Source organism: Lynx rufus, unplaced genomic scaffold (assembly GCF_022079265.1).
Source record: "Lynx rufus isolate CCGP_SWC_20201006 ecotype Redwood Valley unplaced genomic scaffold, mLynRuf1.p SCAF_11, whole genome shotgun sequence".
NCBI lineage: Eukaryota > Metazoa > Chordata > Mammalia > Carnivora > Felidae > Lynx > Lynx rufus.
In genome coordinates this window covers 48,612,867-48,628,874 of record NW_025814825.1, presented here as the reverse complement: position 1 = coordinate 48,628,874, position 16,008 = coordinate 48,612,867, and the positions used below count along the sequence as shown (strand labels likewise).

At 47.6% G+C, this 16,008-nt stretch overlaps 1 protein-coding gene across 1 annotated transcript in view; it reads left to right on the top strand.

Moving 5' to 3' along the window:
* The window catches only part of XPNPEP1 (X-prolyl aminopeptidase 1), a 58,715-nt gene that overhangs the window by 19,234 nt on the left and 23,473 nt on the right, over positions 1–16,008 (top strand). The window contains exons 4-7 of the mRNA XM_047073414.1: positions 10,347–10,410; positions 11,809–11,913; positions 14,301–14,393; positions 14,733–14,876. Of these exons, the coding sequence (XP_046929370.1) occupies positions 10,347–10,410; positions 11,809–11,913; positions 14,301–14,393; positions 14,733–14,876 (406 nt within the window). The remainder of the gene's footprint in view (positions 1–10,346; positions 10,411–11,808; positions 11,914–14,300; positions 14,394–14,732; positions 14,877–16,008) is intronic.

Here is a 16,008-nt window from a genome sequence, read left to right as displayed (position 1 = left end):
CATGTGTCTGTATTACAAGGTGGAATGTGGAAATGCCTTCAAGAAAATATGGGCAAAGCGCTTTGCAAGTTTAGGGTTGAGAGGGAAAGATGACTGAGGGCTTTATGAGCAGGGGAGGCATTTGAACTGGATGTTGAAGGATGGGTAGAGTTGGATAAATAGAGGAAGGACGGAGAGGATTCTAGGCAGGGAGATTAGTGGGAGCAAAGGCCGAGGAGCAGGGCAGAGAAGGTTGGAGTGCTTTTGAGAAACAACATGGCAAGTGCCCCTGGCAGAAGCCCAGGCAGGTAATAAGCGATAGTGGGAATACAGCTGGTGCTCTCTGATCCTTCAGGGGCAGGTAACAGAAACCGCCCTGAGGTCCTTTGAGCAATAAAAGGCTTTATAAGGGTTTATGGGCAGGGCCACTGCGCTGGCAGAACTCTAGGTTGTGAATGGTGGTCTCTGGAGTTGTGCGATGTCAGGGCCTCAGATGGGGTGGCTCGTGGAACCTGAGGGCAGGAATGCAGCTGGCCAAGAACAACTGAGATGGGAAGGGTTTCAGTTCTTGCCGTAGATCAGTTTCTCCCTTTCTTAGGGAACATGGTAGACAGTAAACAGGGGCCAACCAATAGTTCCCAAATTTATATCTTGTGATCTTTTACTTTCAAGATACCAGATTGAGCTAGAACCTTAATCCCAAGTCCAGAGTCCTGGTTGAGAACTTGATTAGCATAGCAGCTTGGTGTTTATCATTGGTGTGTGTGTGTGTGTGTGTGTGTGTGTGTGTACACATGTGTGGTATGGCATGTGGTACAGACATGACTGATGATGACTGGTAAGGGTCTATCATGATGGAGGGGTAGCACATAAGAGTATTACTGTAAGTTGAGCAAAGTTCTCAAAAGATGTTCACTTTCACTGGCAGCTTTTCTGCCCCTCCTCAAGGGTGCCAGACCACACGGTTGTGACAATATCAGGCCAGTGTTAACCTGGGACAGCATGAAGATTGGACCCCTGCCTGGAAACATAAGATTTCCTGGCCTCAGGAACCAATGAAGGGCTGAAGTAAATAACCAAAGGGATTGGATAATTAGAGGCAACAGCATGCAGTTCAGTGTACTTTGATGTTTAGAGCGGTATTCCCCAAACAGTATTCTGTAGTATTCCTGTTGTGTCTCATAAGGTGTTCTGCAAAAAGTGTATTCAGTGGTTAAGAATATAGTGAAATGAGCTAAACAGTTTCTATCTTTACGATAACAAAGTTCAGCATAAAATTTATCATCTATTTTCAAGTATGCAGTACAGTGGGTTAACTATATGCACATTGTTGTGTAATAGATCTCTAGAACTTTTTCATCTTACAGAACTGAAACTCTATACCCATTGAACAACCCCCCAGTCCTACCTCCCACTACTCACACTCACCACTCTCCACTCTACTTTCAAAGAGATGACTACTTTATACACCTCCCATAAGTGGAATCATACAGTATTGTCTTTTTGTGACTGGCTTATTTCACTTTGCATAATGTTTTTTAGGTTCATCCATGGTGTAGCTTATGATAGGATTTCCTGTCTAAAGGCTGAATGATAATTCATTGTATGTATATACCACCTTATTTTTAAAGTTTATTTTTATTTTGAGGGAGCAGAGAGAGAGAGTGAGAGAGCACACACGAACAAGTGGAGGAGGAGCAGAGAGAAGGAAAGACAGAATCCCAAGCAGGTTCGACACTGTCTGCACAAAGCCCAGTGTGGCGTTCGAACCTAGGAACCGCGAGATCATGACCTCAGCCAAGATCAAGAGTTGGACGCTTAACTGATTTAGCCACCCAGGTGTCTATACCACATTTTGTTTTTATATGCCACATTTGAAAAAAATCTTTTCATCTGTTCATGAACATTTCGGTTGCATCCAGTTCTTGGCTTCTGTGAATAATGCAGGGAACATGGGTGTGTAAATGTCTCTTTGGGATACAGTTTCAGTTCTTTTGGATATATACCCAGAAGTGGGATCTCTGGATCATATAGTAATTCTATTTATTTTTTGTTTTTTATACTTTTTTTAATCTTTATTTATTTTTGAGAGAGAGAGAGAGAGGATGAGTGGGGGAGTGGGGACAGAGAGAGAGAGAGAGAGAGACAGACAGACAGAATCCAAAGCAGGCTCCAGGCTCTGACCTGTCAGCACAGAGCCCAACACAAGGCTCAAACTCACGATCCGTGAGTTAGTGACCTGAGCTGAAGTCAGGTGCCCCTAGTTTATTTTTTTTTTAAGTAAACTCTTAACTTCTTAACCCCAATGTGGGGCTTGAAGTCACGACCCCAAGATCAAGGGTGACATGCTCTACAGACTGAGCAAGCCAGGTGCCCCAGTAATTCTCATTTTTTGAGGAGCCTCCATACTGCTTTCCATGGTGGCTATGCCATTTTACATTTTCACCAACAGTGCACAAGGGTTGCCAACACTTATTTTCTGTTTTTTTTCCCCCTATAGTGGAATCCTAACAGATATGAGGTAATATTGCATTTTTTTTTTCATTGTGGTTTTGATTTGCATTTTCCTGATGGTTAGTGATGTTGAGCATCTTTTCATATGTTTGTTGGCCCTCTGTATGTCTCTTTTGGAGAAATGTCTGTTTGAGCCCTTTGCCCACTTGACCAGTTTCTTAACTGCAGGACTTCTCGGGGCCTTCAAATGCTAATGTGCACTGTAAAGTTGCACTTTAATGTGCAACTCTAAGGAGAGGAAGAAGTATTCAGCATTTCCTAGACTTAAATTAAATGTCCATGGATTTCCCACAGTCGTCTTAGGGGTAGGGGAAGGGACTCAGTGTTCCATGGAATTCCTTGCTCCATTGATCCACAACAACACTTTTCATGCCATGATGGGTTAGAACTGGATTGAAGAGGTGAGGGGAAAGGGAGATCCTTGTGTCGAGAGAGGAAGCCACTGAAGACTAGGGTTCTGCCTGCACAAGTGGATGAAGAGGGAGGCGAGAGAGTGCGAGATGTGAGTATAGGAGAAGTAGAAGATTTAGTCGGAACGGGGGTGGCATGTGAGGAAGCCAGGGTGGCGGGTATGTTACTGTTAGATTTAGTAGGCGTTGGTGGGGGGAGGGGAGGTGGGTGCAGTTTAGGGTGGGGGTTGGTGACAATTCTTCCTTTCACCTGTGTCCTCTAGAATGGACTAACAAGATTCACCACCTTCGTGGGAACCAAAGTTTCCTGTTGGCTAAGGGCTAGAAGAGTAAGTAGTTTGGCCCCACACAACCTGGGCATGAGTCCTGGTAGGAGATACAGGTAGCAGGCACCCCAGCATTTAGGAAGGGCAGACTCTAGCCTTGTCCCTGAGGAGGTCCTTTCTTTCCCCTCCTGTCCAGGCTCCTCTGATGGGTCTTCCCTGTCTCCAGTCAGTCCCAGGCTTTAGCCTCTGGACTTGGGCTTCATGTCACATGGATTCCGTGCCGATGTACCAGTGATATTTTTCATTTTCTGCCTCTCAAGCATCAGGCAGTTGCCCTGGACTGATTTGGTTGCTGCTTTTGTATCTCCATATTGAGCAGGATGCTGGTTCCTGCGGTGGGAGCACATTATATGGCAGTTGGTGTGGGGTCTTCTGTGAGTTCCTGGATCAGTCTGGCTTCTCCAGACAGAACCAATAAAATTGTATAGAGATGTCCATGTGTGTAGAGGGACGTATCATGAGGGAGGGCTCCCACAGTAGTTCCCCTGGTTCTCAGACCTTTGGGTTTGAGCTGGAACCATACCACTGGCGTTCTGCTTCCCCCAGCTTGTGGTTACCCAGTGCTGTATGTCCCTGTCTGAGTTAAAGGCCCGAGAATCAAGAATGCTGATGTCCGAGGGCGGGAGAAGATGAATGCCTCCGCTCAAACGAGGGAGCAAATTTCACTTTCCTCTACTCTTTTGATCTCTTCAGACCCTCAGTGGATTGGATGATGATTGCATTGGTAGGATGATCTTTAGTCCGTCTACCGATGCAAAATTTTTTTTTTAAGTTTATTTATTTTAAGAGAGAGAGAGAGAGAGAGAGAGAGAGAGAGAGAGAGAGAGGATCCCAAGCAGGCTCCATGCTCTCAGCCTGGAGCCCGATGTGGGGCTCAGTGTCATGAACTGTGAGATCATGACCTGAGCCGAAACCAAGAGTCGGACATTGAACCAGCTGAGCTACCCAGGTGCTGCATACTGACCCAAATGTTATCTCTTCCAGGAACCACCTTACAGACACAGCCAGAAATAATGTCTGACCAGCTAGCTATCTGGAGATGGTCTGAAGTCAAGTGGCTCATAAAATTAACCATCACAGTCTCCTAGCACTGTTGTCTGAAATTGGGTCTCTCCTCTGAGAGAGTCTCACAGGCCGTCATAGAGCCCCAGCTAAAGATTCCTAACAGTTTGGGGCGCCTGGGTGGTCCAGCTGGTTAAGCGTCTGACTCTTGCTCTCACCTCGGGTCTTGATCTCAGGGTCAAGAGTTCAAGCCCCACGTTGGGCTCTGCACTGGGTGTGAAGCCTGCTTAAAAAAGAAAAAAAAAAAAAAAAAAAAAAGGACTCCTTACAGTTCACCTCAGGGAGAGGCCTCAGGTGTATGAAAGACTGGATCCATGAGTGTTGTTTGAATTAAAAGTTGAAAGTTTCTGGGTAAGGGGTGTGACAAGCTTTGCACTGTTGGTATTTCAGTTTGTTTTATTCTGCCTGGAGTTAGAATATAATCTATCTGTTTAATAGCAGGGGATATTCTTGTAGCCAAGACAGGCCAAGTTTATCTTGATAACCTTGGTTCTGGGTGCTGTTCGTCAGCCAGTTTGGGTTTTTGGTTTTTGGTTTTGGTCATTATAAAGCTGTTTCTGGTCCAATGGCCTGATAAACTTGTCTTCCTTGCTAAACTTTGGGAATGGCAGTGAGGTTGGCCAAACGGCAGGTGATGTAACAGGCTCTCATCAGCCCTTCATCTCCTGCTAATGGTCCCGGAATATCAGAATTGGATGGCTTCTCCCTGGATGAGTAACTGAGAGTCAGGAATTGAGGCTTCTGTCAGACAAGTCGGGACCCATTGAGGGATTTTGAACAAGAGAATGGCGGGATTTTGAACAAGAGAAGGACCAGGGGTTAGTATGGATTGGAGAAGGGAGATACTGGAGACTGAGAAGCCATTGGGAGGCCATTGCAGGATCCCAGAGTCAGGATACAGAGGGGTGGGACGTGATGCCGGCCTTAGGAGCAGAGAAGAGGGGAAGGATTGGAGGAGAAGCTGTAGAACACAGACTGAGTTTGGACCTGACAGGCAGATGGCAGAGGGGTTTGGGAAGGTTGGAACCTGAGAGGGTTTGTGATGCCGTCCAGAGAAGCAAATGAGAAGTCCCGAGTCCCTTTCTCGGTTCCTGTGGAGAGGTGGGGCAGAGTTGGGGTGACTGCTAAGTGGGACTCTGGGGCCTTGCCAGGACTGTGAGGACAAGAAGGAAGGCTCGGCTTTGTGTGTGACCTGCTGCAGCAGCCTTCTCGGTAATAGAGAGGCTGCTGTTCTCTGTGGCTCTTGTTCCGAATTGTTTCATTTCAGGCTAGATTCAGAGTTGATGGAATTTCTCCTACGGGTGGGGAAGGGAGGGTGTTGGAGAATGAAGGAAAATCTTGAATTCTGTCCTTTGTGTACTTTCCAAAACACAAATACACACACCCACGCACTGTTCTGTGCTAGAGAGAAAATGCACCCCAAGTGCGTAATTACACAGGGACCTGGCACTCCAGGGGTCTGGTCCTCACTGTCCTCTGCAACTCTGAGGGGTTCTTTCTCTGTAAACCCAGAATAAGGGTTGCGGTATCATGAGTTTGGGCCCAGGGAGACTTTTGAGGTGAGGAATTGTCCATTCTTTCTGGTAATCTGGATGCTTTCATGTACCATCTAAGTCAAACATTGGGATTTGTGGGCGCCGTTGGCCCCATGTCAGGAGAATCATTGGTTGGGGCCAGAGCTGTGCCAGCTCTGCCTTTAAGAAATCCAAATTCTTTATCCTTCCCATCTGTAAGGCTTTATATTCTGTTCCTGGGGGTAGTTTAATCGAAGGGTCATGTTCTGTCAGAGGTGACTGTGCCAACTTGAGTTTTTGGCTATTTTTATGGTTCTTCCTTCTGGAAGACTTGAATCAGATTTTCCTAAACTCTATCCTACTCCCATTCTTCCTGGAGTTGGCTTCCTGTTTTGTATTTCTTAAACAGACTCTCTCCTAGGGTGGAACAGTGATTTTTATCACAGAGTGATTTTATCCACTGTATTAATTAGAGTAATGCTAGCTATGGTAACAGATCTCAACGTTTCAGTGGCCGGGTACTGTGGAGCCTTAACTCTTGTTTATGTAGCAGTCTGGAATGGGTGTTCTTGGTTGGTGGCTGACTTTCTTCCACTAGTAAGAGAGCAATTTGGAGCTCCAGGCTCTTTCCATCCTCTGATGCCACCATTCCGGCTGGTGGAAGGGGGAGGAGTGTGGAGAGGGCACACCCAGTTTTTACTCTCCTGTCCCAGACACCACCTCGACCCCACATTCCATTTATGAGAACTACTCACGTGAGCCCACTTAGATGCAAGGGGGCATGGGAAATGAAGTCCTAGATGGAAATACAGTTGTTGGCAATATAGTAGGGGTTTAGTAAATGTAGCTATTAGTATCTGTTATCACCCAAGGCAGGGCATGGACAAATGTCAGTGTGGATGCTTCTGTAAAATTCTGATGTGGGAGGTCTCTGAGTGGAGTGGGTCAGAAAACTTTGTGGAAGAGGGCATATTTGAGCTGGATTTTGAGAGATGGCTAAGGCTTTTTTTTTTTTTTCCTCTTCTTTTCTGGTTTACAGATGTGCCTTATTTGGCTGTGTATTATTTACATTGTTTGAATTAGATGTCAACACTTAAAAGTTGGGTGATCTCTCATGAACACATATATTTAGCCTCTCCTGAATTACTGAGGGTTGGCAACATGCGGCCTGCATTCTGGCATAACAGAATTCAGAGCTGAGAAGAGCTGCTCTCTCTGGAAGAGTCACTTCCTTATCCTACTTTACTTGTTTAGTTTACTTGCCTGTACCCTAACACATTTAATGAGTTTGAAACCCCAGTTAATGATCCCTTCTGGTCTTGATAATGTATTAGTTTCCTGCTGCCGCTGTAACAAATTACCACAAACTTAGTGGCTTACAATAACACAGATCTATTATCTTTCAGTTTTGGAGGTCTGGAGTCTACAGTGGGTCAGTAGGGCTATGTTTTTTTTTCTGGAGGCTCCAGAGGAAGATCTTATTTCCTTGCCTTTTCCAGTTTCTAGAGGCTACCTGCATTTCTTGGGTTGTGTCCCTTCTTCCATCTTCAAAGAGGTGGCTAAGGTTTTAACTAGGTTGAAGGACAAAGGTTCATGTTTCCTTCTGCTTGTTCATTTATTCAGCAAATGTTGGTTAAGGACTACTGTGTGTTACCTATACCATGATAGGTTACCTATACCTATACCATGATAGGGACAGGGACAGTGATGAACAAAGACAAATACCCCCATCTCATGCAACTGGTATTTTGGGGCAAGATAATACCATAATGATATAAAAAAAGCTCAAGAAGAGAAGCATCTAGAAAAATGTGCTATACAGAGAGGTAAAGGCCAGGTGGCCACTTTGGATAGTCCAGGCAAGCCCCTCTGCGGAGGTGACATCTGATCTGCAGTGTAATGATGAGAAGGAGCTGGCCATGCCACCATCAGAAAGGGACTTTGATAGGCACAAGGAAAAGCATGTGCAAAGGCCCTGAAGTAGGAATCAGCTTTGGAAGTACAAAATACAGAAAGCAGGCGAGGTGGCTTGAACATCTCGGGTGGCTGGGAGAGTGGAGGGGAGTTCTGAGAGGACAGCAGGGTCCGATCAAGCAGTGCATTGGGGATGGGCTGGGGTTTGGGTTCTATCCTAAGTATGACGGGAAGCTATGGTGAGTTTTGAGCAGGGTGCTAACATGGTGCATACAGACATTTTGGAAAGCTCACTCTGTGTGTGTGAAGAATGGATTGTAGGGTTCGTGGTCCACGGGGAGATGGTGGAGGCTTAGATTGAATGCTGGTCTCAGGTGGAGAGAAACGGTGGTTTTGGAGAGAAAGCCGATAACTCTGCTTCCTTGTGCCTTTTCCCCCGTATGCTAAGGCTTTGGCTTGTTTTAGACCTTTTGCTGTTCTCTGGGGAGAGTGTTCTTGGGTTTTGCCAGCTTCATTGCTGGGGGAAGAGTGGGAGGCCCAGGCCCAGTGCTTGTCTGGCCTCTCTGCCTAGCCTGTTGGTGTGGAGGTGACAGCTTTGGTCAGTGACGGCTTTCTGGCATGTTGACTACTTAGGTCATGTCTAGACATTTTTGCCCAGACCTCGTCTTGATCCCAAACCAAACATGTCCACCTGCCGTTAATTCCACCTCCTTTTGGAGAAACCTGCCTCCTGCCTTTGCCAATGGGCAGCTGCTTTGAGAGGCCCTGTCCCTCCTCTCGCGCTTGCCCCAGTAGGGGTGGGACATTCCTCGAGAGCTGATCCCTGAGTGGAGACTCGCCGGGCCGAGATGAGCAATACCTTCTCTGCCAGCCCTTTGCTGGCAATCTCACTGTGTGTCACAGGTGGATGAGCCTCAAGCAGGGGACCCTCCTCATCCATCAGGAGCATCTCCTGTGTCTTCTCCATTGTGTACTGTGATTTTTAGTATAAGAGTTATTTTTGTTTACTTAGTTTTCCGGGCCTCTTGGATGCTTTTTCAGCATTTAGGAAGAAACTGATACTATCTGTTCCATTGCATATATGCAGCACTCTCAGGTTTCTGGTGAGTTTTCTGTTTTAAACATTAACTTACTGTTCCTCACAGCAATCCTAGGAAAAGGGTGGGAACTCCTCCCTACCCTCCGTTTTTGCTTTACTTCTCTTTAGTTTTGCACCCAGTGATTGCTGGGTTTATAATCAAATGAGAAGTCTCCAGTTCATAAATGCTGCTGGCGGCCGTTTCCTTCTGCATTCGTCGTGCTGCCTGTTAAATGTTCCTCTATGGTTTGGGGATAAAACATGTGCCTGGTGTTGCTTTCAGCGGTGTGAAGGGACCTGTTTTAGAAATGAACAACTGAGCCTGAGAGACGCAGTGAGACTTGTTGCAGAGAGCTGGGCCTGCTGGAGGCCAGGTGTGACCTAGACCTGTCACAGCTCTCTGCACTGGCCCTCCGGCATCTCCGTGGGTAGTGTGTCTGTGCCTGGTTTGAGGCTGTGACTGCAGCTGCCCTGGTGAAAGGGGCAGGAGCAGAACATCGACGGCTTCTCACCCCTTCATCGTGTTGACCTAAAAACGCCTTGGTCCGGCAGCCCCGTTCTCCATCCTCAGCATTCTGAGCCCTGCCGGGTCCTTTAGCTCGGGAGAAACCCGCTAACGGTAGAAGGAGCAGCAGCTGTGGAGGTGCGCGTGCCAGATCCGGGCCGTGCTGTTGACCTGTGAGTGGGCAAGTTGCTTAGAGAGTCTGTCTTCACACTTCGCTATATCCTGGAGAGGGAGAATGTGTCCTGTGGGAGCAGCATGGCCTGGCGCTTCAGAGCCCAAGTTCAAATCCTGCCTCTGCTACTTGCGTGACCTTGGGGAGATTCCTTCGTTCTCTGTGTGTCATGGGCTGTCACCAGAAGTGGCATGCCACGGCCCTGTGCCCTCTGCACAGGAATGAGAACCTTCTGTGTTCCGCAGTCTCTAACCCCTTCCGCTTAGAGGCAGGGGGATGGGCAAGACCTGGTTTGGGACATGACGTTTTCTTTTGCTGAAGCCTCCTGGATATGAGGAAGCGTTTCCATTTATTCCCCAACAGGAAGGGACAGGGTCTGCGTGGGAGCGATTGGGGCTGCTACCTTGGAGAAGAACACACACTTCAGGAAGTTCAGAAACAAGCCAATGCCAAAGAGATCTAAGTGAGAGAACTATTGGCGCCTAAAACAGAAATTCAGCCTTTCTTTTCAGAAAAATAACAGATGCCTAAATGCCAGTGGCAAGGAAGGGAGAAGGCTACTGGTTTGTTTTTCAAGATCTCAGTGAGCAAAGAGCAGTTTTGATCTGTTTCATCCTGACTCTCTTTGTTCTGCAGAAGAAGAAATAGAGGCTGGCAGGAGCAGCTCTTTTAGCTGAATTAATTAATTAATTGGGGTCTTCTGGATTGTGTGCTAATTTTTTTCATGTTCAGTTTGACTTTTTAGCTAGACTGTTCCTTGAAGGTCCGCCAGCCTTCGTGTCCCTGCGGGGCCTCGCACATAGCTGAGCACGTGGAGAGCAGTTGGCACGTGACTGGTTGAGGTCCAGTTCGCCCTCCCTTTTGTTTTCCAGAGTGAGTACATTGCTCCGTGTGACTGTCGGCGGGCCTTCGTCTCTGGATTTGATGGCTCTGCGGGTGAGTTGCTAACTGCTCTGTCTGTTCTTTCTGTACTTTTGTTCCCTTCCAAAAATAACGGGGCCAGGCTTCAGCCTGTGATAGGACCCAAAAGAGAATGCAAGCCGGACACTCGCCCTTGAACCTCTGCAGAAAGGTGTGAATTCCCAGCATCCCCCAGTTCCCTAAGGTCAGCTTTTAGTGGCCCTTTTCTCTATGCTTTTGCTATTAAAGTTTTATTGTATTTATTTATTTATTTGCTATTACAGTTTTAAATAATTTTCATTTAAAAAATGTTTTTGAACTTTTCATTGAAAATAATATATGTACAGAAAACCGTATTAATTAAACTGAAGATACCTGTGTCAACGGCACTCTATAAGTAATGGTTACTAACTGTACCCCAGAACCCTCACCTTAGCTTGCTGGTCCTGTGTAATTCTCCAAGTGCTTGCTTGGCTTCTGGGTAATTTCACTTTCAGTGTAAATAATAAAGGTGGGGACACCTGGGTGGCTCAGTCGGTTAAGTGTCCAACTTCGGCTCAGGTCGTTATCTCACGGTTCATGGGTTTGTGCCCCGTGTCAGGCTCTGTGCTGACAGCTCAGAGCCTGGAGCCTGCTTGGGATTCTGTGTCTGCCTCTCTCTCTGGCCCTCCCCCACTTAGGCTCTCTCTCCCTCTCAAAAATAAATAAACATTAAAAAACTTAAATAATAAAGGTGAACATTGAGCTACATTGGTGCCCTGCCCTAACTTTTCCAAAACTGCCCTGTCCTTGAGTTGTAGGGTGATTTTTCCCCCTTCAGACTCCCATCATTAGGCTAGTTAGACTCGGCAAGAACCACTTCCTTTTGTGTATGTGCTTGTGTTGGTTAGCCCCTTAGGATTGCTTTTGGCTGGCACCTCTGCTGAAAGCCTGGAGTTCTGCCAGGCCTGTAGGAACTGAGGGCAGGTAGGGGTGGGAGCTGTCAACCCCTGCTGGTGACCAGTGAGTCACCATGAATATGTAGAGTCCAGTGGGTTTCTCAGAAAAGGTGAGACCATTCCTCTGGAGTAGAGCAGATCACTGTGCTGGAATCGTTTTCACCTCCGTGTTGTTGATTATGAGGCCATTTTGACCATAGGTGCACAGTCCTCTGTTCTGTTGGCCTTGACTCGAGCTGTGCAAATGGGGTACTGTGCAGGGACCAGGCCTCAGGCAGCCTTCAGAGCTTGGCCCACAGCTTGTTCTCAGTGGCTTTGTGTTCTTTTGCCTGGAGCTTTCTCTGGAGTCAAAGGCCCATCTGCGCCGCTGGAGTGAGGGGTGGTGGGAGGCTGGGCCCCAGGGCTCACTGTGCTTGCCTGCCTGCCACCACCGTGTGCAGCTTCTGCGTGGTTGTCAGAAACGTTTCTCTTTTGTTTGTTTACTCCCCTGCTGCAGGCACAGCCATCATTACGGAAGAGCATGCGGCCATGTGGACCGACGGACGTTACTTTCTCCAGGCTGCCAAGCAGATGGACAGCAACTGGACGCTCATGAAGATGGGTGTGTAGAGACATGGCCAGCCCAACTTCAGTTGGCCAGCTTTGGGAAGGGACCCTAGGGTTTTATGAGGTCATGGACCTTTTTGAGGGTATCTTAGTCGGCTTTGGCTGCCATAAAAAAATACCAGAGACGAGGTGGCCTAAACAGCACAAGTTTGTTTTCTCAGTTCCGAAGGCTGGAAGTCTAAGATCAGGGTGTCAGTATAGTCAGGTTCTGGTGTCAGCCCTCCTCCTGATTTGCAGACGGCTGCCTTCTCTCTGTGTCCTCACACGGCAGAGAGATAGATCTCTTTTCTTCTTTTTAAAGGGCCACCAATCCTATCAGATTAGAATTCCACCTTTTTGACTTCATTTAATCTTAATTACCTCCTAAAATCCTTCTGTCCAGATACAGTCACATTGAGGTTGGGGCTTCAACATGTGAATTTGGGGGACACCAAAGTGGCACCAGAAAACCCTCTTTCTCTCACATTTACATGCACATACACACACACAAGCATGCATTCGGGGCTGTGGGGCTGTTATAAATGAACAGGCTAGTGACTTTAAACTTGCTGATTGCATGCCTCCGTTAATGGCTCATGCACCCTCAACATATATGTATACTTGTTTATGTTTCTAGATATACGTGCTGCTGTCCATCTGCATTTCAAATGTGAACAAAAATTAATTTCTTTGTTTTTTAGAAAAAATGAATACAAATAGACCTCCTAAAATTTTCTGTTTGCGCCCTGGTGGATCAGTCAGTGTACCCCTGGGGTATGGGCATCTCTCCTTGGAGCCCACATCTCCAGCTGTCAGGTCTGTTAGCACTTTGCGGGGGGGCAGAGTGTCAGAGGAGCGAATTCTGCTCATTCCTTCAAGTAGGTATTTGGTTTCCCCGGGGAATGAATCTTCCTTCTTTCCAAGTCTGTCTCTAGTTTGCCTGAGCCCCTCTTTCCTCAGGCATTTCTCCTGCATAGGGAAATTCTGGTGGGTTTGGTTGGGGAGTGATTCATCCCTGGGGTTTTGCCAGATATCTGTCTGCTAGGAAATAGCATGACTTCATCCTATAAAAGTCATACGAGGGGCATTAAAAGAAACTTCGTTAGTAAGTGGCTTTTTAGCGGTTTGGGAAAAAAATAGCCAAGAATCAAATAGCAAAATAACAGCTCAGTGCCAGCTTTTAGGCAGTTTTTGGAATTGAAGTTCGTGAGCTCATTTCTTTATAAATCTTTGAACTTCCCCTCTGTGGTTATGTGGTTATCAGCAGTCCGTAGGAAAAATAGTGAAGATAAGTACTGGTTTAGAATATATGAACTTTCACTCTAAATATACATGTATTTCACCAAGCTGTTAAGTTTTTAGTAAAAATCTCATCAGTTAAGAAGGACGCATCCAAACATAGAAGGTATTGGCTTGGATTAAAGAAAAACTGGAATATCAAAAATAACTTCAGTTCCTTTCTTGGAGCTTGTTTGGTGTCCTATGACGAATCGCTCGGAAGAAACGGGAAGGGCTGTTTGCTCTCGGGAGTTGGAAAGCCAGGGAGCCATTGTAAAGATGATGGTGACAGGTACCTGTGTGTTCCTGTCTTAATCTTTGGAAAGATTTCTTTGCTGCAAAGGCTTGTGTTCAGCCCTCCAGTCAGGCCTGGTTGAGGGGCGGGAGCCTTCTCTCTGCCACCCTGCCTTCCAGTGAGGGGAGAGTACCATGGCGTGTGTTTCTCTTACCTGTTGTGGGATGTGAGGGAGGCCCCCAGCTCCCAGCCTTCACCAGTCACCACCCAAGTGCTCTTCAAGTGACCACTGGTGGTAAAGTGACTGATGGCGGAGAAGATGTTGTTTGCAGTGACACGTGTACCTATGTTGCAGTGATTCCCGGGGTGCTGTTTTTACCAGGAGTCGAATGAAAATCTTGCCTTTTCTTTTTGTTGTCTTCTTACTCTTATCGTATGCTTCCGTCTTAACACACCTGGGTGTTAAGGGGCACCTGGGTGACTCAGTTAAGCGTCTGAGTCTTGATTTCGGCTCAGGTCACGATTTTGCAGTTCATGAGATCGAGCCCCGCATTGGGCTCTGCGCCAACAGCACAGACCCTGCTTGGGACTCTCGTTCTCCCTGTCTGCCCCTCCCCTGCTTGTGCATTCCCTCCTCTCTCTCTCTCTCTCTCTCTCTCTGTCTCTCTCAAAAAAAAAAAAAAAGAAAAGAAAAACACACCATCTTATACTTCTTGCAGCCTTCCAAGATTAAGGGAAGTTCAGATTTTTTCAAGTGCCACCAATCTACCTTAGAGAAGGTGCTTAATAAAGGCCCTGTTATCATGATGTTGGTGAATTGCTTCCTTCTGGGTAGGACCGTGAGCTTGGTTCCACTGGGAATTGTTTCTTCTCTGTTCTTCCCTCTGTAGGTCTGAAGGACACACCAACTCAGGAAGACTGGCTGGTGAGTGTACTTCCTGAAGGATCCAGGGTTGGTGTGGACCCACTGATCATTCCTACTGGTGAGTGAGCTGGGGTCCTTCCAGCTTGGGTGAGGAAGTGGGTTCTAGATGCCTCTCCATTGTCCTTCTTTGTTTGTGGGACGTGGATCCTCTGGGGGCTCGGCGTGACTTGACGTCATGGTAAAGATCAAGGTGAGGAGAGGAGTTCTGGCAGAGAGGCAGGGGAAGGCAGTTGGTGGTGAAGATCACCTCTTTGCAGTTCTGCGTCCTACGCACTCAGCGCTAGGCCATGGGAGGATCGCCTTTCAGAAGGCGCTGGGCTCTCAAGGCTCTGCTGCCTGCCTTGGCCGAGATGGCATTCAGTTCATGCATGGCTGGGCCACGTGTATTTCTCCCCAGATTACTGGAAGAAGATGGCCAAGGTTCTGAGAAGTGCAGGCCACCACCTCATTCCTGTCAAGGAGAACCTTGTGGACAAAATCTGGACAGACCGTCCTGAGCGCCCGTGCAAGCCCCTCCTCACCCTGGGCCTCGATTACACAGGTCAGAACTGTGCTGCATGCAGCAGGGCCCCCAGCCATCGTCCCTTCCACCTGTCACCTTTGTCTTCATCGCTGTCCTGAATCAGAGTTGAGCTTGAGCTCACGGGAGGATTCTGCCCCATGCTGGCACTGGCACTGGTGGGGTATTTCATGAAGGCAGGAGCTTTATTTGTTTCCAGGGTTGGCACCTACTTACCACCTACTTTGCATAATTTATTCTTGCCCTGCTCTTCTGGGCAGACCTTTGGCTGCTGCTAAGATGGCTTTTTTACTACGCTGTTGCTCACTGCCTCTCTCACGTGTCTGATATTGGAAACAGGCCGAGGGGTTTCTAGCTTCCATTTCTTTTTCTTTTGCCCGCGTTTGTAGATTTACCTCCTTAGCGCCCCGCCCCCCCCCCCATCTCGTACCTTCTGCTTTAGTGGCTTTGGGGCATGGGTTTCTTAGGCCTGTATGATAGTGGTCGGTGTGGAGCAAGTTCTGCGAACCATTTGTGGGAGCTGAAAGTGTGGATTTATGAGTGAGGGATACAGAGAGAGGCCAGGGAGGTGGGGCTGAAGGGGAGGGAGTTGTGTGGTAGAAACAGCAGAGTAGAGGTGGATGGGGGATGTCTGGAATGTAGGCAGATTGCCCAGAGGGGTCCTGGGAAGAAAGCATTACAGCCCAGACTCTTGCCAAGTTTTAAACAGCATTCCCGAGCTGATCTTCAAAGCGGTGTTGGTTGTGGGGGCAGCCCCCAGCTTGCTCTCCTTGTGATGCCCTCACCGGAGGGTAGCTCAGATTCAGGGGGATAGGTCCAGGGAGTGGCCCAGGGTCAGCTAGACATTTTCCATTCGCATGTTTTGAGTTTTTTAGAAGCTGAATCAGAGGCGCTGACCTATTACTTGTAGGAGAGGGGAGAGCAGACATTGAGGGTAAGACTTGTGTTCAACAAACACAAGTACCTACTATGTGCAAGACACTGTGCCAGGTGCTGGGTGAATAAGACAGAGGGTTGTCCTGTTCCCAGGTGGCTGTAACCGGAGTTGAAAGTACCGTTTCGTAGTGGGGATGGTGGTGGTCGTGGTGGTGATGGGGTGAGCTTCCCCAGGGCTACCATTCCATCTGGAGAGCCATGGGGAGGCCCTGGCTAT